This window comes from Anopheles maculipalpis, chromosome 3RL (genome assembly GCF_943734695.1).
Source record: "Anopheles maculipalpis chromosome 3RL, idAnoMacuDA_375_x, whole genome shotgun sequence".
Lineage (NCBI taxonomy): Eukaryota > Metazoa > Arthropoda > Insecta > Diptera > Culicidae > Anopheles > Anopheles maculipalpis.
Window position 1 is genome coordinate 33646448 of NC_064872.1, and position 24424 is coordinate 33670871.

At 43.8% G+C, this 24424-nt stretch overlaps 4 protein-coding genes across 6 annotated transcripts in view; 3 read left to right on the top strand and 1 right to left on the bottom strand.

The window, feature by feature from the left end:
• The window catches only part of LOC126564192 (E3 ubiquitin-protein ligase TRIM9), a 97136-nt gene extending 76962 nt beyond the window's left edge, over nt 1–20174 (bottom strand). For both annotated transcript variants that reach the window (XM_050221160.1, XM_050221159.1), the window contains exon 1: nt 19202–20174. In XM_050221160.1, coding sequence (XP_050077117.1) covers nt 19202–20080 — 879 coding nt within the window. In that variant the 5' untranslated portion in view covers nt 20081–20174. The remainder of the gene's footprint in view (nt 1–19201) is intronic.
• The window catches only part of LOC126565465 (translocon-associated protein subunit gamma), a 485163-nt gene that overhangs the window by 403096 nt on the left and 57643 nt on the right, over nt 1–24424 (top strand). The window lies entirely within an intron of this gene.
• Nucleotides 1–24424, top strand: part of LOC126564191 (striatin-4) — a 353049-nt gene that overhangs the window by 293475 nt on the left and 35150 nt on the right. The window lies entirely within an intron of this gene.
• The window catches only part of LOC126565236 (protein SCO1 homolog, mitochondrial), a 379954-nt gene that overhangs the window by 61895 nt on the left and 293635 nt on the right, over nt 1–24424 (top strand). The gene's annotated exons all lie outside the window — the stretch shown is intronic.

Consider the following 24424-nt stretch of genomic DNA (forward strand, 5'->3'; position numbering starts at 1 on the left):
TTATGCCATTCATCTGGCTTTGACAGGACAGTTGAATTTTGTGACAGTTATTGACAGAAAAATAAGCTGTAAGATCAGTACAAGTATAACAAAGCTATTTAAGGTAATATTCCCACAGAGTATTACTACTCGCTAATACATGTTCGTTAGTCTAGTGGACTACCAGTACGTCGTTCTTTGTGATCAAAACGACTCTCTAAATTCATAATTTTATGTAGCCGTAAACCGCGTTTTGCAATTGAAAACAAATTTCATACCACACATACACACGCACACCTATCACACAGGAAAATGCACCTTTTATCGTACACTGGTGGAAAACTTCCCTCCTCGCCATTGGCAACAAACGCGACAAAGGCTGAACAGATTCAAGAGATCATTGACCCCATTACCGGTGGTTCGTGCTAGTGTAATTTCAGCCGGGTAATAAAATTTCCTTCGTCCATTTTTCCTTCTTTTTCCCACCCAAGGCGATCTAATACACACGCACGTACATGCAAACGATGTCCTGCTGGAAGCATTCATCTTCCTCACTACCGGGGCTTTACAATGTTCAGCTAAAGAAGAATGAACCTACAGGAACGATTCGTTACAAAGGAGACGGAACGTGCATCCATCTAAGTTCACTTTTAGGGGCAACGGCAAATTTAAGGCTCTACGGACGAACATTCCCGCCACAATACAACGAAAACTCGCAACCCCGACTGGGAAACGAGGGAAAACCAGGCATTGCCGAAAACGATGTGGAAGCGAAACATATTTTCTTGCCCTTCCTAGCACAGCAGCACATGCACAACATCACGTGCACCCTCCGCTTGCCCACGACACGACAGGAAGATCCCTTTTGAACGAAACACACCGAAAACACACCCGGTAGGACCCTTTTCAAAATGGGCTTCAGCACTTCCAGCACTATTCCCTAGCGGGTGCCGGGCATAAGTTGGCTGTTAGCAAACGTCCTTACATTCCAAACTCCCGTTCCGGTTCACCTTCCCCTTTTAAAAAATATCACATCACAAGGACATGGCGCTACAAAACACGGCAGGGATGAAACTGATTGTGCAGAAATAGTTGCTGAAAGCCAAACATTCATCGCCTGTTTTTCGTACGTCAGTCAGTGTAGTGCCTGCCGCCAGGATTTCCCTGGAAGAGATTCGAGATGCGCTCTTCCCTTTGTTCCATACCGACCCACTTGTTCACCGGTTCCATCACACGACTGTTGCTCTCCCTGCACGTCCTGTACGATTGATTTCAGAGCTCTGTATCTGTTGGCATAATCTTCCAACGGAGGCGCGCTGTTTATCTATGTCCTTTGGAAAAAGACCTCCTGGGAGTGATGTCCATTGTTTTTAGGCCTTGTTTTGCACATATCTCTTCGTCTCAAGAAGAAGAGATCTTACTACTTCCGGTGGCTCGTTTTTAGAGGGTGAAGTTTTTCCATCGATGTGTCCCATCCATCTAATGGGTTTATCTGTCCATAGAGACATTCACCTGCCAGCTGTGGATTAATATTTAAAGCCCGGTTGAGATAGGAATCTGGATTGATGGGAAGACAAAGCAGGTTCTTTGATCTGGAGTGTTTGGATGGGAAAAATGGGAGAGAATATAACATGAGAAGGATGCTTCTGCTGCCACTAAAAGTCCTTGACGCTGCTAGTTTTGAAGCGCTTAAAATCCAAGTGCAGCTGAGGAAGGCCTTAATTTAAAGCCTTTGATCATATAAAGACTTCTATTTCTATTTATTTAAAGAATCTTCTAACTGAGAGGCATAGTATATAGTTCGTAAGAAGCTATCTATTTTTTAACCAACTACTTTGTTATTAATCTGATAACGATAAACAAGGTTTTACCAAACAACAATCTACAACATTGCTAACACGGTGACCCATACACCTCAAATCCAATACTAAATAACTGCCTTTTTCCTTAACGCTTCATAACTGTTTCTGAAACGAAGTCAAGCTCAACCAAAACAACAACATAACCTAGACAAGTGCGAACCGTCCCCGTCGTTGATGAACTCATTAACACTTTCAATCAATAAAAACCCTCTAAGCCGACTTAACCACTGATTGCTTCCTTACCGGGTGCGTTCAAGAAAACGAAATCATACCCTCCTGCAACTGCTTCATCTCGAAATCGAAGCACAACAGAACCGCACCTTCCCTACGCTTCGGCGACGGTTCGGCAAATTCACCAATGGGTTTCCCATTTCCTTTCCTACTCTCCAAAATAGAAAACTCAATCAGACACTCTAATCCAATTATTGCAAAAGCCAACCTTTTTGCAATGGTTTTCCCTTCGCACACACACACACACTCACTCACTCATTTCAGTTTGGTTTGGTAGCACAACTAACAAACTAACACTCTGTTCACAATAACAAGCGTTTATTGCAGCTTCCCGCCGTAACTGCAATAAAAGCGGTGTTAGTGTGGACGCGTCCGACTTCGTGCCGAAAGAGAGCGAGAGGTCGTGTGAGAGAGGGATAAAATTAAGTAATAAATGCGTAAGCTGCCGTACTCGTTTGCTCACGCACTTAAGAACCAAACGATACGGTAAGCGGACGAATTTTTAGCCCCAGCTTAAAAACCGCAAAAACCGTTCTTTGCCAAATATTCGTTAACTTCCCTATCCGAAAAGTTTATGTTGGCTAAGTAGCCAACATTCTAAAAATTCGTATCGTGTCGTGGCCGGTTTTAATATCGCATTAAAACTGAGATTCGGGACGAAAAAATCAGCCATCGCAAAGTGATCGATACAACAACCCGCGTGTTCGCTGCTGAAGCCGGGCTCATCGACCTCACACTAAAACGACAGCTGATTAGGAGAAGGACAACGAATCCGTGTTTCACCGCATAAGTTTTACCATCGAAAAATAAGTGCAAGTGAATCGCGAGCTCATCTGTCGCACGATATGAAGCCGTCCAGCGTGAACCCTTGTCCCGAGGAGGATAAGTGCGGGGAATGCGGCGGAGCGCCGCACGACGATATGGCGCAGTGCTACGGATGCGAATTATGGTTTCACTTCGAGTGTGCGAATGTGTCGGTTGAAACCATTGCAGAAGATTGGCGGTGTCGCTCCTGCCACCCCCCGTTGCCCCCTAGTGAATCCTCAAATGCTGAAGATGCGTTTGGAGCCGTGACGCGTGAAATGATCGCCTTGAGACAAGAACTAAAGGACGGTCAAGAGAAGATGCGCCAGGAAAAGGAGGCAATGGAGGCGGAACTAACGCGCTTGTATTCACACCTTTACCAGGACCGTACTTGTGGAAAGTGTGACGAGACGCCGAATGACGAAATGTTGCCATGCGCTATCTGCAAGCGATGGTACCATTTTGTATGTGTAAATGTTACGAAGCAAATGGTGGATAAAAAATGGCAATGCTGCACGTGCCGCCCTCCATCGCGGCCCAACCTAGCTAACAATAGCGAGGAACTAAGCGCGGTTACGCGAGAGATGAACGCTCTAAGACTGGAGCTAATTAATCAGCAAAAGGAGTTCCACGAGGAACGAAAAACTATGCAGGATGAGATCAGTAGACTGTCCCATCGCCACGTAGACACCTATGATCATCAATGCCGCACATTTCGTCCAGGGAATCCAGATGCCCATTCAACGACGCGGCATTTTTCATCTCCAGTAGCCGCACACGAACTGACCCGTAGCCAGTTAGCCGCCAGGAACGTGGTCACCGGAAAGCTTCCTACCTTTTCAGGAAATCCGGACGAATGGAGTAATTTTAAGAGCCGTTTTGACACGACTACACGTATGTGCGGGTACACGGACGACGAAAACGCATTGCGGTTGCAAGAGTGTCTCACCGGGCGTGCATTAAGAATGGTGCAGAGACGATTGCAGGAGCCGGAAAACGTGCAGGAAGTAATGAGCACTCTGGAGAGGTATTTTGGACGCTCTGAAGTGCTTGTTGATGGAGTTATGCAGCAAATCCGTTCAGCTCCTCCTCCGAGACTGGAAAAAATGCAGACCTTGATCGACTACGGTGTATCGGTGGAAGAACTGTGCGCTACTATCAAAGCACGCCGGATGGAGGAGCAGAACCACAATTCATCACTTATGAAGGAGCTCGTCGATCGCCTTCCACCGTGCCTTAAACTAATGTGGGGTATTCATAAAGAGTCCAAACTAATTTCCTCTTCGTTACAGGAATATGGCACGTGGATGAGAACAATAACTAATGCGGCCGTATCCGTCACACCGCCACCACAGCAATCTACAAAAAGGAGCGATACAAAATACGTCAACACCCATACGGAGCCACGAACAAACAGACCACCTACGCGCGATGACTTTTCATGTCTCATATGCCAGAAGGAAGAGTGTCGAAGCGGGCCCGACTGTGATAAGTTGCTTTCGTCTTCTACAAATGAAAGATGGGGCTACGTGCGACGGTATCGCTTATGTAGAAGGTGTCTCTGGAAGCATCCTGGACGATGCCACATCGCATCACCATGTAACAAGAACGGATGTTCCATGTTCCACCACGAATTGCTGCACGGGGAGACTATCGCCCGCGACTCTATGACATCTTTCGCTCACAACTGCACTTCGGAAAAGTCCTTGCTAAAATACGTTCCAGTAACACTCTACGGCAACGGCAAGAACGTAAACACCTTTGCGCTTCTCGACGATGGTTCTTCCGTTACGCTGATGGACCACGCGTTGTTGGACGAGCTAAACCTGAAAGGCACCCTTAGTCCCATCTGCCTGAGCTGGACGGGAAACCAAACAAGAGAAGAGACCCGCTCGCATACAGTTGCCGTTTGCATCTCTGGCGACGACAAGGATGGAAAAAGGTACACGATGTCAAAAGTGCATACCATCTCCAAGTTAGCGCTTCCCACGCAATCACTGCCGTTACCAGAGCTAGCAGAAAAGTACGACCACTTGCAAAAGTTCAACGCTCGCAGCTATCACGAGGTAGCACCGCGGATTCTGATTGGTGTCGACAACTTCTTCCTGACAAGACCACTGAAAACAATCGAAGGAGCTGCCGGGGAACCAATTGCTACCAAAACTCGTCTCGGCTGGGTCGTTTGCGGCCCTCATGACCAGCTTACGAGCCAAAAGGACGCAGAATCGCGCGGTGTTCATCTATGTACATGCACTAAATCCGATGAAGATATCGATGCAGTGTTACGTGAAATATTTTCTTCGGAAAAGCACGAGACATGTCACGCCAATTCCGTTTTGTCCAAAGATCATGAACGAGCCTACGCCTTATTGGATGCGCATACGAAGTTCGTCGATGGCCGATTCGAAACCGGGCTGCTGTGGCGATCAGACAACGTAAGCTTACCAGACAGCCGACGCATGGCCTTGCGCAGACTGGAGTGCCTGGAAAAGCGATTGAGGAGAGATAAGAATCTTGCCGCGGTGATCAATCAGAAACTGGAAGAATTCTTGAAAAAAGGGTACGTAAGACGAATATCGAAAGATGAACTAGCTGCTACTCGTTACCATCCTAGGAAGTGGTATCTGCCAATATTTCCCGTTATCAACCCAAATAAACCCGGGAAGGTGCGCCTGGTGTGGGATGCAGCTGCCGCGGTGAAGGGAACATCTTTAAACACGAGCTTACTATCTGGTCCTGATCTGCTGACACCTTTACCATCAGTGCTTTATCGTTTCCGAGAATACCGTTTCGCTGTCGCTGCTGATATTAGAGAAATGTACCATCAGGTGGTGATACGCAAGGAGGATGAACATAGTCAGCGCTTCCTTTGGAGATGGGGCGACGCCGAACAAGAGCCAGAAGAGTTCGTGATGACCAGAATGACGTTCGGCGCAACTTGTTCACCAGCCAGCGCACAATACGTAAAGAACGTCAACGCTGATCGATTCATCGAAAAGCTCCCTCAGGCCGTCAGGTGCGTAAAGGAACAACATTACGTAGATGACCTTCTAGTTAGTACTGAATGCGAAGATGATGCCGTACAACTAGCTACAGAGATACAGTACATCCATAGTCAAGGCGGTTTTCAGCTCCACAACTGGCTTTCCAACTCGAATAAGGTCGCAGAAAAGTTTTCGGGAAACGTGGTACAGCAACGACACTTCCATTCGGATCCTGTGACCTGCGTGCAAAAAGTGCTCGGGATGTGGTGGAACCAGCAAACAGATACCTTCAGTTTCAAGATGCATCCCAAACGCGACAATGACATCCTGGATGGAGAAACGATACCAACGAAGCGACAAATCTTGCGTGTGCTCATGAGTATGTATGATCCTTTAGGTTTAATCGCTGGATTTCTCTTATACTTGAAGGCAATCTTACAAGAAGTTTGGAGGTCAGGAACTGCTTGGGACGAAGAAATTTCTCAAGATATGTGGCAGAAATGGAAAATATGGCTGACGGGTCTACCTTACGTGCAACAAATCGCCATCCCTCGCTGTTACCGACAAACCGTAAAACTCGATAATGCAAGCATCCAGTTACATGTGTTCGTTGACGCCGGTCTCGACGGGTACGCCGCGGTAGCATACTTTCGATTCCAACAAGATGAAAACGTGGAAGTTTCGCTGATTGGCGGCAAAGCAAAAGTGGCTCCCTTAAAATACATGTCTACTCCTCGAATGGAGCTTCAAGCTGCGGTTGTAGGATCCAGGTTGGCTAACACAATACAACGAACACATGACGTACCAATACATCAACGTTTCTTATGGACAGACTCGCGAGATGTCATGTGCTGGATTAATTCGAATCATAGAAAATACAGCATCTTCGTAGGCCATCGGGTTGGAGAAATTCTGGAGAACACCAACGCCGAAGAATGGCGATGGATCCCAACGAAGCTTAACGTGGCAGACGAATGCACGAAATGGACGAATTTCCGGCAACATTTAACCTCGAGTCGTTGGTTTACTGGACCAGAATTTCTTAAAGAATCGATGCAAGTGTGGCCAGCAGCAGAAACTATCGCCTACGAAACTACTGAGGAAAAACGACACCATGTGACATTACACCAACTCAGCGAGCAGGTAATCGTTTTCGAACGATTTTCAAGTTGGAGGAAGCTGCTTCGAGCGATCGCCTACATGTGGCGTTTTATATACAACTCCAGAAAACCGACGACAAGACACACCGGAGCACTCACCAGCGTCGAGCTACAGCGAGCGGAAAAACTCATTCTGAGAATTGTACAACAAGAAAACTACCCTGAAGAGTACAACATCCTAAAGGAAGCACTGTCGACGAGGAACCAGCAAGTCCGCATTAAGCGAAGCAGTTCATTATACAAGCGTAGCCCGTACCTTGATGAAGATGGACTCTTACGTGTTAAGGGGAGAATCGATGCCTGCCTGTTCGTCGATTCAGCTGTTAAAAGACCAATAATACTTCCCAAGTCCGGTACAGTCGTGGATTTAATTATAGGAGACTACCATCGGAAACTTCGACACGGACATCATGAAACGGTACTGAACGAAGTACGATCCAGATACGATATCCCCGCTCTACGCAGAGCGTGCCGTCGCGTAACGAACAACTGCTTGTTTTGTCGAATCAGACTGACTAAGACCCGCTCTCCGATGATGAGTCAACTGCCTCCAGCCCGTCTAGCCGCTTACTTGAAACCGTTTTCCTATACTGGGATTGATTATTTCGGTCCAATGATCGTCTCAACAGGTCGCGGAAAATCTGAAAAAAGGTGGGGCGTATTGTTTACATGCATGACAATACGAGCGATACACATAGAAGTGGCGTATTCTCTCTCCACAGATGCGTGCATACTGGCGCTGAGAAACTTTATGGCACGAAGAGGTACACCTAACGAAATCTTCAGCGACAATGGTACAAACTTTGTCGGAGCTAACAGAGAGTTAGTAGAAGCGACCAGAAGGATCGACACGCAAAGACTCATGGAAGAGATCGATATTCCCGATACAAAATGGACCTTTAATCCGCCGTCTGCACCACACTTCGGAGGTGCATGGGAGAGAATGATAAGAACGGTAAAACGAACGCTCGAGAAAATGCCATTTCGACGAACCCCGACCGATGCAATACTGAACTCTATGCTCATCGAGACCGAAAGCATAATTAATATGCGCCCCTTGACACATGTGCCGATTGACAGAGGTGAAGACGCACCACTAACCCCAAATCATTTTCTTTTAGGGTCACCGTCTGGTGTGAAGCCCCTCCTTCCCTTTGATGATTCCTCTGCCACGCTACGTAACACATGGGCAGCGTCACAGGTATACGCGAACATTTTGTGGAAGAAGTGGTTGAAGGAGTATTTGCCGACGCTCACGAAACGATCCAAGTGGTTCGAGCCATCCCCTCCGATTGTTATAGGCGATCTCGTTTTGATAGTAGATGATAACAGCCCTCGGAACTGTTGGCCACGCGGAAGAGTAATCGAGACGGTACGATCGAAAGACGGAGAAGTGCGACGCGTAATTATTCAGACTACGAAAGGGACGCGTTTGGAACGTCCGTCTGTTAAAGTCGTCGTCTTGGACGTCGGACGGAGTGTAAAGAGCTAAGGCAAACGTACCTTCGCACGGGGGGGAGTGTTCACAATAACAAGCGTTTATTGCAGCTTCCCGCCGTAACTGCAATAAAAGCGGTGTTAGTGTGGACGCGTCCGACTTCGTGCCGAAAGAGAGCGAGAGGTCGTGTGAGAGAGGGATAAAATTAAGTAATAAATGCGTAAGCTGCCGTACTCGTTTGCTCACGCACTTAAGAACCAAACGATACGGTAAGCGGACGAATTTTTAGCCCCAGCTTAAAAACCGCAAAAACCGTTCTTTGCCAAATATTCGTTAACTTCCCTATCCGAAAAGTTTATGTTGGCTAAGTAGCCAACACACTCCATTTCCGCAAACAGGACTTCACATCAGCAAAATTTTCCGGACTGTATCGAATTCTTCCCGCCTGCAATCGAAAACCGCTCTTCCAAGTACGGTAAACTATCGAGCATTTACTGGTGTGTTTGCTAGTTTCTCAAACGAAGCGAAAAAAGAGATGACTAAGAGACGGGCCCGTGAGAGGAAGGAGATCCCTATCTTGGGCTCTAAATTACAGGGAAAAAAGAAGAAATCAGACTCCTGTGGAACTTTCCCGTTTTCCGGTACAAACGAGCAATTCGGGCGTGTTGCTGCGCTCCTGCCTTGTTACGATCGAGCGTAGTAATGGGATTTCTTGCAAATTGTACCACATCCATTGTTGATGCTCGATGACGTTTTCGTCGAGTGTCACTACTCTATTTGATTCCAACTTTCTTCTTTCGTAGAGTACTGCCGGGAAAACGGAAACCAGACAGCAAAAGTGCATGCCTGCTCAAAATTTCTTCCCTTGCCTGGTACTCAAAATTTGCAACGTCATGAATAGAGACTTTTAGTTTAATTTCATTCACAGGATAATTTTATTTTTAAGCAATGAGCTACACAAAAAAGTGAACATTTAACGAGAAAAATTCGCATTTCGCTTCCCCTCAATCGAACGTCCTTTAGAATCATCCATAAGGCCTGTGCTGTGTACTAACCATAGCGTAGTTTTATTGATTTGGTCCAATTTCCTTCTCTTTCCAGGTGCAAAAGTAAAGCGAATTCCCGCTTTGCCAAACAGTACGTGCAATGAAGGCTTGCGCCACCTTCACTAGGCTATGTTTTTGTTGTTTAAACAGTAACAGCTGTACGGTAAAGCGTCAAAAACATTCGAAGGTTATGGGGAACGAATAAAAAAAAACTGCATCCAAGCTGTTCTGCTCGGAACAGAACATTTGTTATAAGCAAAAATATGAAACACTTTTAGGTGCATGGCACTAGGTAGAGGCTGTACTTGATGAGAACTTGTGCTTGTTTTGCTTCTGGCGCTATTAGCAAAACCAGATGAGTTTTGCGAAATTTAGTTCTCAAGAGGGGTAATTGTATTCGTTGTGAATTTATATGGCACCACCTTTCCTTGGCACATAAGTGCCAATTTATTATTTAAAATCTTTTCTTCTTATCGTGGCCATAAGTGTTGTTGAAAAGTTCGATTAGTGCAACGCAATTGCAGAAAGTTGAAGGGGGCTTAACAATTGTTACGAGTTTTACTCACTTGAGGGACAAACTATTGAAACAAATGTAGTAATTGTTGGAGGGTGCCCTAAGGGATGCTTCATAGTGCAATTGGGACTCATAATATAATGATGATTAAAGTACCTAATGTTGTCTGTTACTGCTACAACAAATAACAAACAAATAAGTTTGAAAAGTTTAAAAACTTAACATAATTTTACCCTCGATTCATTACCGCCTCTCCGGCACAAGTTTTTCCAATTGTCATCGTTTCTACACTTAAGGCAACGAATGGTACACATTAAATAATTTTACACCTCTCACTAATTGATGGCTTCAAATTGGACAGCTTCAATGCAGTGCTGGGCACTTAAAAAACAATCCTTTCAATTACGCTCAGTGATGAATTATGATGATTGATTAATTATAATACATTGGTTTTTATCAAGCTTGAGAGGATGACAATTGGCTGTCGCTACTCGCTATAATCTTCAGCGCCAGTTTTCAAGTGGTCAAACACTTTGGAGCAATTGTTCACGGTGGGACCCTTATGTTCTTTAAAAAAACCCTTTTTATAAGCGGATTTTAAATAGCTGAAGAGCAATTTTATTTAAAGCCCTCAGCACACGAAGCACAAGTAAGGTAGACTTAGTGATAATATAAGTGATACAATAAATCATAAATAACTCTCTTCAAAAACTACAATTTAAAATCTCTTTAGGAACCCTCCTAGCTGTCGGTGGAGCTAATTATTTCCAGTAGGTTACCTTTATTAACTCACTTCTTCACAAAAAAGGCAAACTCCACCTTAGAATGAGCTATCACTACTCGCGATAATCGTACATCTACTAAAGTTCAACTCAAAAAAAAAGCCGGAAAATGCCTTTGTGTGGTTTGGCATTCTTCTCAGTTTGCCCGGTCGACACCATGAAGCAAACTTGACTTCGGTTACCCCCTTCATCTGTGCTCCGACTCAGACACAATCAACCCACATTTTTATCGCAAAACAACCAAAAACACGACATTAAACGTGGCAAATGTGACATTCTGGAGAACGGTTCATGAGGTCCTTCCTAGAGCTCCATAAAGTCTCTGACCCTCCAAAGGGCGTTCCAAACTGCAGTAGTAGCTTGCCCGCCAGGCATACCAGCAGGCAACGGAGGCCAGACTCTACGAAGCAGTCTACTATTTTCCAACCCATGAAAACTTTGGCAAATCAGACGAAAACCATACGGCCTCTCATCTGTCTTTCTAAGGACCGTGTACGCTCTCCATGCAAAAACCTACCAACCACAGTTTCAAACGCCCATGAAACACAGAAACCATGCTACTTGATAAAAACGCAAATGGGAACAACAGGAAAAGTGCTATGTACATCCGACGAGACACGGCACGGCAAACGTCCTACCGGCGCTCCTCCGCGCAGCACCGAATGGCGGAATGGAAAAATTTATATTCAAAAGAAAACTTTAGGCGTATTATTCTACCGCCCGTGTCTCGTGTTTCTGTTTGACTTCTTTTTCGCTCGTTCTTGGAGCCATTATTCGTGTGCCGTCAGGAGCGGCAAAAACCCCGTTCATAGCCGTACTACATTCATTCATTCCCTGCAGACGAGTAAAAGAAAACACCACCACCACGGTTGTAACTTCCGTCACGGAAAGTGATGGAAAATTGCCGACGAAAATTTTGCCCCAGCGAACACGGGCTCTCCTTTTCGCTCGCCGCATCCTATATACCAGGAACTCCTTCCTTTTATCCTGATCAATTGACTGAGGCAAGCAAAATCTTCCCGAAACAGCCTGCAGATAAATGGGTGGCGATAAACGTAGAAGTAGAATGGAAAAATCCGCTGCGGCATTCCTCACAAAAGGAAAGCGCAAATAAGACACACCAGGACCAGAATGCAAAGTGGCGCAAAATAGCATAGGAATGAATGTGGCTTGCTACAACCGTTGCGCTGCTGTTGGAGTGATAATTTCCCCCCGCCGATACGTGCAGGGGTTTTCCATACGAAAGACAGATGGTAATTATGCATGAAATGTTATTGCATGTGTTCGTGGAATTAGTAACTCATTCACATTTACTAGAATTTTTTATGTAAAAAAAAATACACTTTTCGTTTTAATTTAACGATAGTCCAGCTAATCCTCATTTTAAATAAAATAAAAGAAATAACTTAAAGAAAAGAGGAAATCCCTTTATTATTTTCTTCAAGACATTGCTGCTTCCGGCTACACCGACCGCCAAACATTATCTACAACAAAACAGTCAAGGACACATTCGCAGTTTCGAGGCGAAAATCGAATCCATCTTCACGATGTGAAAGAAATTCGCTCGCTCAGGAAGCCAAATCCTTCCTTCAGAGCACGTGTTTCTGAGCTCAGAGAAAAAGAAAACGATATTTTACGTTTTACACCATCGACCCTTACATCCGGTGGTGGAGCAAAACGCTGTCTCACATACACACACACAACACACGACATAGGAGCTGAAACCGGAACCGGATTTCTACGTACCGTACCGTACAACAGGCACTGCGCAGAAGAAAAGCACGTCCACTGCAGCAGTGTGTTCTTGGGCGATTCCGATCCCTCTTATCTTTGGTGATTCAAAATTTACATAATTTTTGTTCTCCTTTTTTTTAGTCTCCTGCTCTGTTATTCTTTCCTTTTTCTTTTCATCCAACTTTTAATCCCTTTCCAGTTGTTTCCTTACCCGGATTCCGTATCGCTTCCGGGCAAGTGGAAAACGGAATGGAAAAACGGATAATATGAACCACATCGTTCGCCTCCGTAGGGCGAACCACAGTATCAAATGAAAAGCGAATGGTTTTCCTTCGCCATGTACACGAGAGCATGCGGACGATTCGCAGGTGTGTTTTGCATCTTTTCGGAAGACACAGCAGCAAACATCGACCTAATTTTCCTAAACACACATACACACAAACACATGCACCAAATACCAAAGAACCCGGGGTGCGAGAAACTTGTCTTTAAAGAAAGATCCGCGTGTTAGCCGGTTCGTCTGTTTTATGTTTTTGTCCTTTTCTTCGCAAAAACGAAGGCCCCTAGTCGCGCGCCGTTAGCACGATTATGCAAATTATGCGCTGCTAGTAGTCGTTTTTTTTTTTAAAGAAAGACACGGTTTGACCGACATAATGTTCGGCCACCTTTAGGCGCCAGTCAGATGTAACTGGCAGTGCAATTTCGTATAATGTATGCGATGGATGACGATGGGGAGTCATGATTTTATGGTTTACCGTTCATCTTTCATGTCATACCCCACGGTATCGTTTTTGAAACTATAATCTTTAAAATTGTTTACGTTCAGAAAATCCAGCCCAATTGAGTTTTTTTTAGCTATTTTTTGTTGAATTTATATTTTGAAAACAGCTCACAAGAACAAGCAAATGTGAGTTGGGACACTTATTAAACATTTTACGATTTTTGTTGTTGTTACTGTGAAGTCAGAAAGCGAACCAAAATTTATGTTTAAATATCAATACGAAAATGAAATAAATCAATATTTTTACCAATCAAAAATCACACATAAGCCCTCGACATGAAAAATTGAATTTCCGTTTGATCTGTTTTATATATTTAATGCTCCTACCAGGAAATTCATTTTTGAACACGAATGAATACGAATCTAAATACACACAAACATTCGTAAAAGAAACTTCATTTGGAACACATTTTCACGGGGACAACGAGCACACCGAGGGTACGGATTAGTATTCTTGCGTATCAAAAAAGCAATAAAATGGTAACAAAAAAAACAAAAATCGTTCCATAAAAAACAGGCACAAACTCCTCGCAAGCGAGTAACCCTCCCACAAGTAATGTCACTTGCAAACGCACGCATGACGAAAATCAATGCGCCATGAATTTTATGACACTTCTTTGGTGCGAAATTGATGTGTAAGATATATTCATGTAAAACCCCTTAAACGTGAGTTGGTGGGCTCGCATCCATCCCTATAGCGCCCCCGACCATCCTCTCTCTCTCTCTCGCTCTCCATCCAACTTGAACTCGTTTGCTTCCTGGACTGGAAGACACTTTGGTGGAAAATGTTTATTCCTTTGCCTGTACAGCGATGGGGAAGCTTTGAGAAGCTTGTGCATAAATACATAAATTATACAGCGAATGCAGCCAACGATTTTTGCGACCAAATAGTAATAGCAACACCAGAAACCAGCGAACGCCCTTCAAACAGCCATGTCTTTGCTGATTTTTTTTCCGCGAGAGCATAAATCATGCCACGAGATGGTAATGCCAAGAATTTGTGACAAGAGTGATGAAGAGTGGGAAGCACCTACCAGTGAGCGAATTTTGTTCCAACGAACGCAAATACATAAGGTTCTCACACTTGTTACGTGCCAAAAAAAAGGTCGTTTTATGGTTTAGTGATTCTTTTGAATGCATTTTTACGCGTTCGGAAAAATGATTTACTGCAAATAGAATGATTAATTTTGAGAAGAGAACACCAAAAAGAAATTACAACTGTAGCTGTGAAATACAAAATGATTGGGATAAGTTTGTGTCCCATACAAAATGGAGTTCGTGACTTAGAAACATTCATTTCGACGGCATGTTTATACATTGACTGAGTTCACAGTGGTGGACTTTACCTACTTACTTACTTACTAACTTATCAGGCGATACAAACGCTTCGCGATCTTGGCCTGCCTCAGCAGAGTCCAGAACCGCGCACAGTCCTGCGCCGTCGTCAGCCAATCTTGCCTTGATGGCGGATGATTTCACGCCATTCTCCTACCTCAATCTGGGCCTACCACGCCTCTTCTACCCGTGTGTCGTGACGTCCTAAAAAGACTTTCTGAGCTCGGTTGTCCGGTGCTATGCGTTTAACATGGCCAGCCTTTCGGAGCCTGGCGAGCCTAATTCGCTGCACGACGGTGAGGTCGTCATACAGTTCGTGCAGCTCGTCGTTGTAGCGGCTCCCCCATTGTCCTTCCACACAGCACGTGGCCAACAATCCTTCTGAGCATCTTCCTCTCGAACGCAGCTAAGAGGGCTTCATCTGTTTTACAGATACAGACGATACAGTCCCAGTAAGGCCGCTGATGGTTCCGCCATTAATTTGGTCTTTGCCTCGTTAATCTGCAATACGAGGTTTTCTGCCGCCTGCTCGATCCTGTGGTAGGCCTCTCCTACCTGGGAGAGCCGCAGACCAATGATGTCTATATCATCAGCGTATGCCAGGATCTGGGTTGACTTGATAGAAGATGGTTCCCGAAGTCTCCACCTCCGAGTCACGGATGGCCCTCTCTAGCGCCAAGTTGCATAGGAGACAGGCGTGCTCGTCTCCCTGACGCAGGCCATTGGTGGTGGCAAAGAACCCTCAGAGTTTTCCATCCACCTTCACCTGGCATGTGACGTTGGTCATGGTCATTCTAACAAGCCAGATCAGTTTTGCCAGGATTCCAAAAGAGCTCATGGCCTCGTAGAGTGTTACCCTGGCTATGCTATCATATGCGGCCTTGAAATCTATGAAGAGGTGGTACGTGTTCAACGGCTGTTCAGTCATCTTATCCAAGGTTTGCCGCATGGTGAAGATCTGGTCAGTGGTAGATTTTCCGTTTCGGAATCCTCTTTGGATTCCGAAGCCAATGGGACAAGCTTATCCTTAAGGATTATTGAGAATATTTTGTAGGTATTCAACACCGTAATACCCCTATAGTTGTTGCACTCCAATATATCTCTCTTCTTGTTTATGTGATAGATGATGCCGAGATTCCAATCACAAGGCATCGATTCGCTATCGCATACCTCAGTAACAAATTGATGAACCTCATTTTAATTTTTCATTTTAGTTTACACCTTTATACCAATTTTTGTTTAATAATAAATAAATGAAAGCTATATTCTTTTACCACTGGGCTTAAAAAAACTGGGCTGCAAAACGATTATCACATGATTGGTACCATTGAGCTAGAAAGCATATTTATTCCCTTTGCTTGTTGACATGGGGCAAAACTCATCCCCTTGTGTGGCCCGCTCACCCAAATTATCATCACGTGTCACGACAACAAAGCTAAAGACGTTTGTCACCGTCATAATTACCGTTTCACCGGGTAATTGTTTAATTCGATGAGAACTCTTTCCCTGAGCCAATTTTATATTTCTCCCCCTTCTAGACGTCGCCGAACACAATTTCCCCAACTTTAACTTCATCAAACAGTACGAAAAGAATCGTTAAACAATCGACCCATGAATTCTGCCCTCCGTTACGTTTCGTAAAACAAATTTTCTCCCGAGCTCGCTCTAACAGACAATCGACCCTTTTGGGGAGGGGTTGGGCATGGTTTGCCAAGTTCGCGCACACAAGACGGAGTTTCGGTTCGGCATGGTACACGAAAACGGGTGGTCATACCGCCCCGGCGTGAATAGTTGGACAGCTTACACTCCCCAAATAAACGAATTCTCCACTTTCTGCTTCAATAAACGCAACGGCCTCGGCCCAGCGGCTACGAGATAAAGAAAACGGTATGCATTGTGATGAACTTTCTCACGGAAGTACACACACACTGTACTGCTGCGGGATCCTCGAACCGGAGAGAGGGAGAAACACCCCGGTGTTCAGTTTACCCCTAAGGGCCTGCACGATGACGAACGAAGATTAAGACGATAAAATTGACCGGCTTGGAGTGCGATTCTTCTTCACCTTCCAAAACGGTGCAGAAGACGGAGAGACAGAGAGAAGTAATTAAACTGTCATGAACGATCAGATCGGAAGGGCGCGGATGCTCAACCAGTTGTGACAGCCGGAAAGGTGTTAAGATGTCGGAAAGATATTGGCCGCAGCCAATCGAACGTGAGAGCCGTTCGGTGGACGTACGGTCAACATTAGGCCCCGGTACGATGGTACCATTTCTTCCCCGTAATTGCGACAAATCTGCACGATAATAATGCAAACTGACAGCCAACAGGCCTCTGCACCGGCTGTTTGGTCACTCGCCATGTGTGTTTGCCATTAGCAAACATGCCAATTTACGTCCTTTGTGCTTAACATTACCACAACATGATTATTGCTTTAGCAAAACAAATACGGCTGTTTACAGGACAAATGGGGATTTAAGGTGCGCAAAAAATGGAAATTATTCTAATTGATTGTAAACAAAGCACAATAAAAAACATGTTTACAAACTTGCCTCAATTTACTTAACAATTATTTAGAAAAAAAGCACTTGAAAATCAAAACTACAACTTGTTCAATTATGCAAGTGCAGTTTCTAAGTGACAAAATAGGTCTAAATCGTCCCGTATGGTATCAATTAAATTTCTTGCAATTTAAGTTCATACTTCTTCCTTTCCAAGTGTTTCTGTACGCTTCAACACCTTCAAAATCAAAACAAAAATCCCCTAAACTAAACTCTCCAACCAGCAACTACAATATCCATAGGAACCACCCCAATCATCCCTGCTGTTTGTTGATGGCAAACAAATGCAACTGCATTTCTCTGTTCCGGCCCTGTCAACATCACTCCTCCGCCCCCACCGTGTGAATGCACTTTTCTGTTTGCACAAATCGCCAAAAATACACAGAAACGCACCCCGCAAACGGTTCAAAGAGCATCGAACCGTTTGCCCCGACTGAAAGGGGGGAAAGGATGCGTGATAATTATCCACCCGTGAACCGGTTTTTTCCTACCGACGAAACATTGGGTTTTTTGGTATGTTTAAAGGGTATTTTGTCAGTTATGCAAGCTACTTGGTGCGATGATCCCTGAACCTGCTCCGAGCGTCATGATTCTTTTTTGTTCATTAGCTTCTCCCGTACAACCACAGACAGGTTTATCCTTTTGCATTTTACGATTCACTTTTCATCGGAGTAAATTCCTGATGTAGCTTCTATCTGCCCTTTCGGCTATTACTTCTCCATCATTCTTTAGACGGGTTGATGCAGATAAGCCTTTTTTTAAACACTAAACCAGGTAGTTTCGTACCCTTTAAGAGGAAGTACAATTGATTGTGAATAGAAGTAGGAAAAAATACACATCTAAACCCATAGAACCTTTTCAATGACTCATCGTTCTATCTTGGAAAAAGGACATAAAAAGGAGTCCTTTTTTGTGCTTAAGCATCGGGTGGCCTATATTCATTTATCAGAGGATGATGGTCTTACCTAGCTCAGCTCATTAGCTAAACTAGCAGCATTTAGCGATTCCTTTAAATGGAAAATTCATGTCTAAAAATGATGATGCACACCTAACCGTTCCTGTTCCGTTCGTAGTTGCAAAGTACATCAATAATAATTAGATAAGGCTAGGAAAAAGACTTCTTTTTTGTTGTTTTTTTCGCAGGAAATATAAAAAACAAAGTGATTAGGCCTTAGAAGGTTGCTTCAATTTTTATCACACCAGCCATATATCAGATATCACGTAGTTGGATAATCAGTCCTCACTACGGGGGGACGGTCCGGACGGTCCATAAGCTTCTTCAGAATTAATCTTCTTGTTGACTAAAACAGTCTCAGTAATGTTTAAAAACTTTCACAGATAACTTTAGTTGGCTTGCTTTCTGTTAAAAAAAAAACGCCACAACTTCAAGTACTGACTGACAAACATTTACATGCTTTGCACCCATTTTTAGCTTAAACAATCAAAGGAAAATTCGTCTTAGCTTGCCAATGGTTGGATAAGGTCCTCTTTTAGTGATAGATTTAAAAAAACGTCAATTATTCGAAGCTCAGGTAAATTGAGAGTCTTCTCGAGCGCCGTCTTTTGCGGATTCTGAGCTTTTATCCGTTACTTACAATATTTACTTTATGGACGAATTGCTCTGAGGCTTGGATCCAAGGTGCGAAACGATAATGTACACTGGAGTTTTTTCATAGTCTCTGAGGCATTCTACGGTCTTACAAAATTATTGCCCGAGACCAAACCCAATTCAATACTGTTTTATCCAAAAATCGTTTCAAGTTGTTCCAAAAAAAAAAGTTACTATTTTCAGCAACTAATATAGCACATCTCTAAATCCTCTTAGCTCTAGAAAGCTAACTCACTTCACATCAACTAATTAATGAATCGCGTTGTTCTTTTCTCCCTCCCAGAAGTATTCTGATGCATTTTCTGTACGCCAGAAAAATATAAAATTGTACCGTCTGCCTCTGCCCAACACACATCCCAATTTACATAAGTGACGACTTACCTTCTGGGCTTTGCACATCGCCGTAATGGACTGCAGATCGTGTGACTGGTGCCGGTTTTCGCCGATGCACTGATTGCAGATGGGCAGCTTACACCCCATACAATACATCGTCAGCGGTTCCGTATGCTCACCGCAAATCGATTCCCGCAGCTGGCATGCCCCACGTGGCTTCGTAAGACTGTGCTTTGCCAGCGGTCCACGTGCCGGGTGACACAGTTCGCGACACGCATCACAGTACCGGATTTCACACTGCTCACAGATAACGGTCGCCACTTTCGGCGGTTCGGTTTCACACATCTGGCAGCGTAGTGCTTCGCGCTCGCAGAACCGATCCACAATCGACTCCATCGCCCGGTACAGTGGCAGATTGCGTGCGCCAAGCTCGTCAAAGAACACCAACTTCCGGCAGACGGGACAGGCGAGCGAGTAGACCGAGCCACCGGAACCGGCCGGCGGGAACAACAGTCCCTGTAGGTTTGGTGTGCCGGCGTACGAGCCCGGCCGGGATGTGCAGCAGATAACGCCCGAGTCGGCTTCGCTCAGGATGCTCACCTTATCGGCCTGATCCTGGTCGGAGGATACACTTTCGGTAGCACTCGAACTGCCGGTACTTGCGGCAGACGAGGACGAATGTTGCGAATGCTGTTGATGTAGGTGGGCGGCCGCAATGGCTGGATGGCAGGGTGGATGTCCCGTTCCCGCACCCGATGAACCTGCCGAAGACGATGACGAGGCAGTGGACGAGGTCGAGGATGCCGAGGATGAGGATGCAGTTTGAATGTCCAGAGCGCAGGCAAGACAGAGCGCGTGATAGCAGGGCAGCAGTACCGGGCTGGCGTAAAGCTGCTTGCACACCGGACAGCGTAGTTCCTCCTCCATGCCTACGGACGGCGGTTGCCTCGGCGGGCACGATGGGCGAGCTTCGATAGGATGTTTCGGACTTCCCGGAGTCCACGGAAAACAAGCACACGGAGTAGCAACCCTCGAAGGTGCTTTACCATTCACCGAGATCCCAAAAACCGCAAGTTCCGGAATTGCGGTCCTCGAGGATTTGCCCCAAACCAACAGCTCACTTCACTTTTTACACACTACTGTGCCCCAAGCACATTTAAAAGGACAACAATTTTTAAAACACACACACGAGCTCACATACGCTTCCAATGGGTAACACCTGGACGAGATAATCAGGATCTCTTCTACTACTACTGCCCTCTCGAATACACTTGGCACAAACACACCTGCACAAACCACCTTACAAGACTCTATGCAAACAAACCGGCTTGGTTTTAGGATGTATACACACACACACACACACACACCGCACTGTGATCAATTTATATGCAAATCATGATACACCACCATCATCCCAACCCACAACGCCAACCACAAACATAGCGCATAAAAGCACACATACACAACACCACCACTCCACGCAAACACTAGTACATCCCGCGTATTAGCACGAACCACATACACCTTTTCCTGGCAGCAGCACACCTTTTCACGGAGAGCTTTTCCTTGATGGAAAGTGACGGAAAATTGACATTACCATCACTCTCAAGCCCGGTTCCTGCGATTGACGACGCAAAGAAGGATGATTTTCGAGGGGCAGTACGTTGGCGGAATTTGCCTGCGGTTGCTGTGGTGTTGTAAAGAACAGGGCTCTTTAATCAACCGCTATTTGTTTTGTATTTTTTTTTTGCTTATCTGCTTCAAGCACGAGCAAATTATCCACTTCGATAAGTTTGCTTATGTGGTTGGCAAAGTGTCACGTAGAACGGTTAGGAAATTTCTCGATTTTTATTTCACAGAGCTGTGATTTTAACACTTTTCAGCATCGGTTTGAAACAAAAAAAAAACCAATCCGTTATCGGTTAATTTAAATACTTCTCACAAACCACACACAATTTATTATTTTTTCACAAAATCTTATTGCTGTACACTTTGCTTACGCTCGTGATGCCATTTTAATTTTACTTTATCCAACAATCAGCAATAAACACCCGCACTGCGATGCACTAGCACTACATTCCAAGCGGCGCGTTTCGTACCAACGGTCAACTTTTTCTCGTATATACTCGTCCCACCATCCAAACGTAGCAGGAAAAAATTATCTGAGAAAAATCCCGGCAGGTGCAGCCACTTCCAGGATGCACCCAATCTTTCCTACGCTAACAAACTTCCACCCAAGCACACCCTTTTGCATCCTTGCTGCCACACAACCGCACAAGCGCACGCGCGCCTTTCCCACCACACGCACGAAATTCGAATGGGATGGATTGGGATGCGAGAGATTTTCCCTTTATCAAAATACACGGTTGTACCAGCACGGTAACAGCCCGACACGAACGTGCGACTTGCTTCAACGAGCTTCTTCTTACTTCTGCTGACAGTGAGCATGGCATAGCCGTACGCAACCCTCCGTCATGCTGTGCGCTCTCGCGTAAACCCGAAGTTGGTCGCTCCGCAGCTCTGGCACCGTATGCGCAACAGAAAGGGCACATCGCTACCCGATGTGCTCCGTTCTCTTTGAACGCCAGAGTGCATGTTTATGGTAAAGTGAGATCGTTTGGCCTGTTATACACTCGTCGCATCTATTCTATTATTTGATGCTATTGGATAAAATATAAGAAAATTTTAAATCTATATCTTAAACATCTTTTGTGGTCGATAAATTTGAATGACTATTTTGCAAAGCATTGAAAAATATAATTAAGCTAATTAAGTTATAATAAAATGAAACTACTTAAAATTGTATAATCTGTGCACCCGGTAGAACATGTTTGGAAGTAACTGAGTGAAAATTGCTATTTTGTTTGCTTAAGAAATACTTATAACAATAAGAAATGATAAGGATTAACAGAAAATATGACGCCGTTATTTTTGTATTTACGTTTCTATTTTTTTTTTTTTTTTCATGAGAGTGAGTAGCTTGCCTAAAACCAAAATTTAAATAAGAAAAGGTTTTATTAGGAAGCTAAATTTTAAACATGAAAAAAGAGTTTTTTTATTCTATCAGTAAAAATAAACAGTGACTGTGAAGCAACTCAGAACAGTACAATAACAGTACATCGAAAACAAACAGCCAACTTATTCGGGAAAACGCGAAAAGTAGATTTCGCGAAACGCGAAATCAACTGATTAAATGATCAAACATTAAAATAGAGTTAACAAGCGAATATAATTTAAAATAAATAATAACAACTAACGGAAAAATAAAACCAGAACAAAATACCTTGTACAAAATAAAAAAGATGCAACCAGTAAATAAAATCTATCAAACTGATGAAAGTGCAGTGTAAAATGAGTAACAAAAATAAACGAGCAATGAAATGAAACAACAAAAGAAAATCAATAATAGAAACAAGAAAAGTGAAAAGAGCTTTTCTAAAACAGAAATAAAATAAGCACATTATTTTAATAAAGTAGAATAGAAGTAAGAAGCAAGTTGTCATTTCTAAAGCGATAATAACAATACCAACAATGATCATGAATAGCAAAAATTGTTTAAAAATTTAACATAAAGAAATGCGCGTTTTCGTAATTGGAAAAGAAGAACAAAATGTTAAAACATAAAAAAAGTCAACTGAACTGTATTCTTTAAAACTATTTATTTTACAAACTGAAATGAAAGAAAGAATCACAACACGCCTAACAAAACTTAAGTTGTATCAAACTGCAAAAAAATAAAATATTTTGTTATTTTGATATAGATACAATGCAGTAACAATCAAAGCAATAACTGCGTAGAAACTAAAACGAGATTGTTTAAATTGTTTAAAATACAATTGTGTGCATAAAGTTTACAAAGACATCGACAAGACAAATGAATAACTTTTCAAAGAAAATTAAAATACACTTCCAACCGTTTATACTTTATATTCGAACGAAATAATTCTCTCTAGCTTAAACGAAATAATTTCCATAAATCCCACAACCCAGTTTCAACAGCAATTGACCACCTAAAACGCGCTTCTGATGTTGCAGCTATCAAAACATACTAATTATCTATCCGTGAACAATCTTATAATTATACGATATTTTACTTTTCCACAGGATGATAAATGGTTTTATTTTACTGTCGCTCACTTACTACCCTGGATTTTGTGATCTCGTCCCATTTACTACCGAAACAATTCCACTCTAGCAGGAAGGAAGACAGCAGATAGGAAGCGCGTGAGATGAACGATTCGGTAAAGGTTAAGGCACACCTTTCAAATTTAAGTGTATGTATAGCCCCCGCTAGAAAGAGGGCATCATAACCGTAATAGTATTTTTAGGTCCCACCAAAGAAAATTCCGACCGTTTGCATAAAAAGCCAATAACCGATAAAAATCTGCCTGCTTGCTAATGAACATATTGTTCATGCTGCACTTCTACCACTCAGGAAGGAAGCCGAGACACCCATCTCACGTTTCGTGGCACGAGATTTGCCGCCTCAGATAAGAAGCAGACCAAGAGCGGCGAGAGACCCAACGCGTGTGGCGGAACTTCGTAGCTGCGGTTTACGCTTAAACCGGAGTAAGTCACCAACTCGGGTCCGTGGTGCCGGGGTTCGAAAAGATGCGTCACATTATTAATGGCACTGGAGCACCATTTAAGGTGAAATGTCATCATCATCGCTTGAAGGAGGGAGTGTGCTGGACGGAACCCGCAAGCGGGACCAAGTAAGCGAATGCACTACTGCAATTCGATGTCACTGACGTTGGATTCGGAACCATTTATAACGACTAGGTAGCTATATAGCCATTTGACAGCGCTTGTTGTGTAGTTTAAAGTATTTTATAAGTCTCAGGACCACCCATCAAGGAAGGTTAAAGCGCTTTATTTTAAAAATTATTACATGAACTTTAGGAACGAGTTTTGGGTGAGAAAGAAAAATTGAAAATAGTAAGGCAATTCCCAATGATCGAATTAAAACTGCGCTTTGAGTATTGCAACCTACGTTTCCATTTTCAATTTCTATAGAAAGAATGGGATTGATTCCGGATAACTAACCGCGTTGATTGAACGTAAATTGGAGCAGAAATTGACGAAGAAACTCTAGGCTTTAATCGTAGCGAAACTTAACATATGAGATCGGAGCACCAGCGCAACGATCACCGCTAACTACAGACGATCATGGGGTGGGCATATTTACTCAAAACCCGTCATCCATATATGAAGTTTAACTCAGAATAAGCGACGCACGAATCATATACTGATCGTCGAAAACCAGCAAAG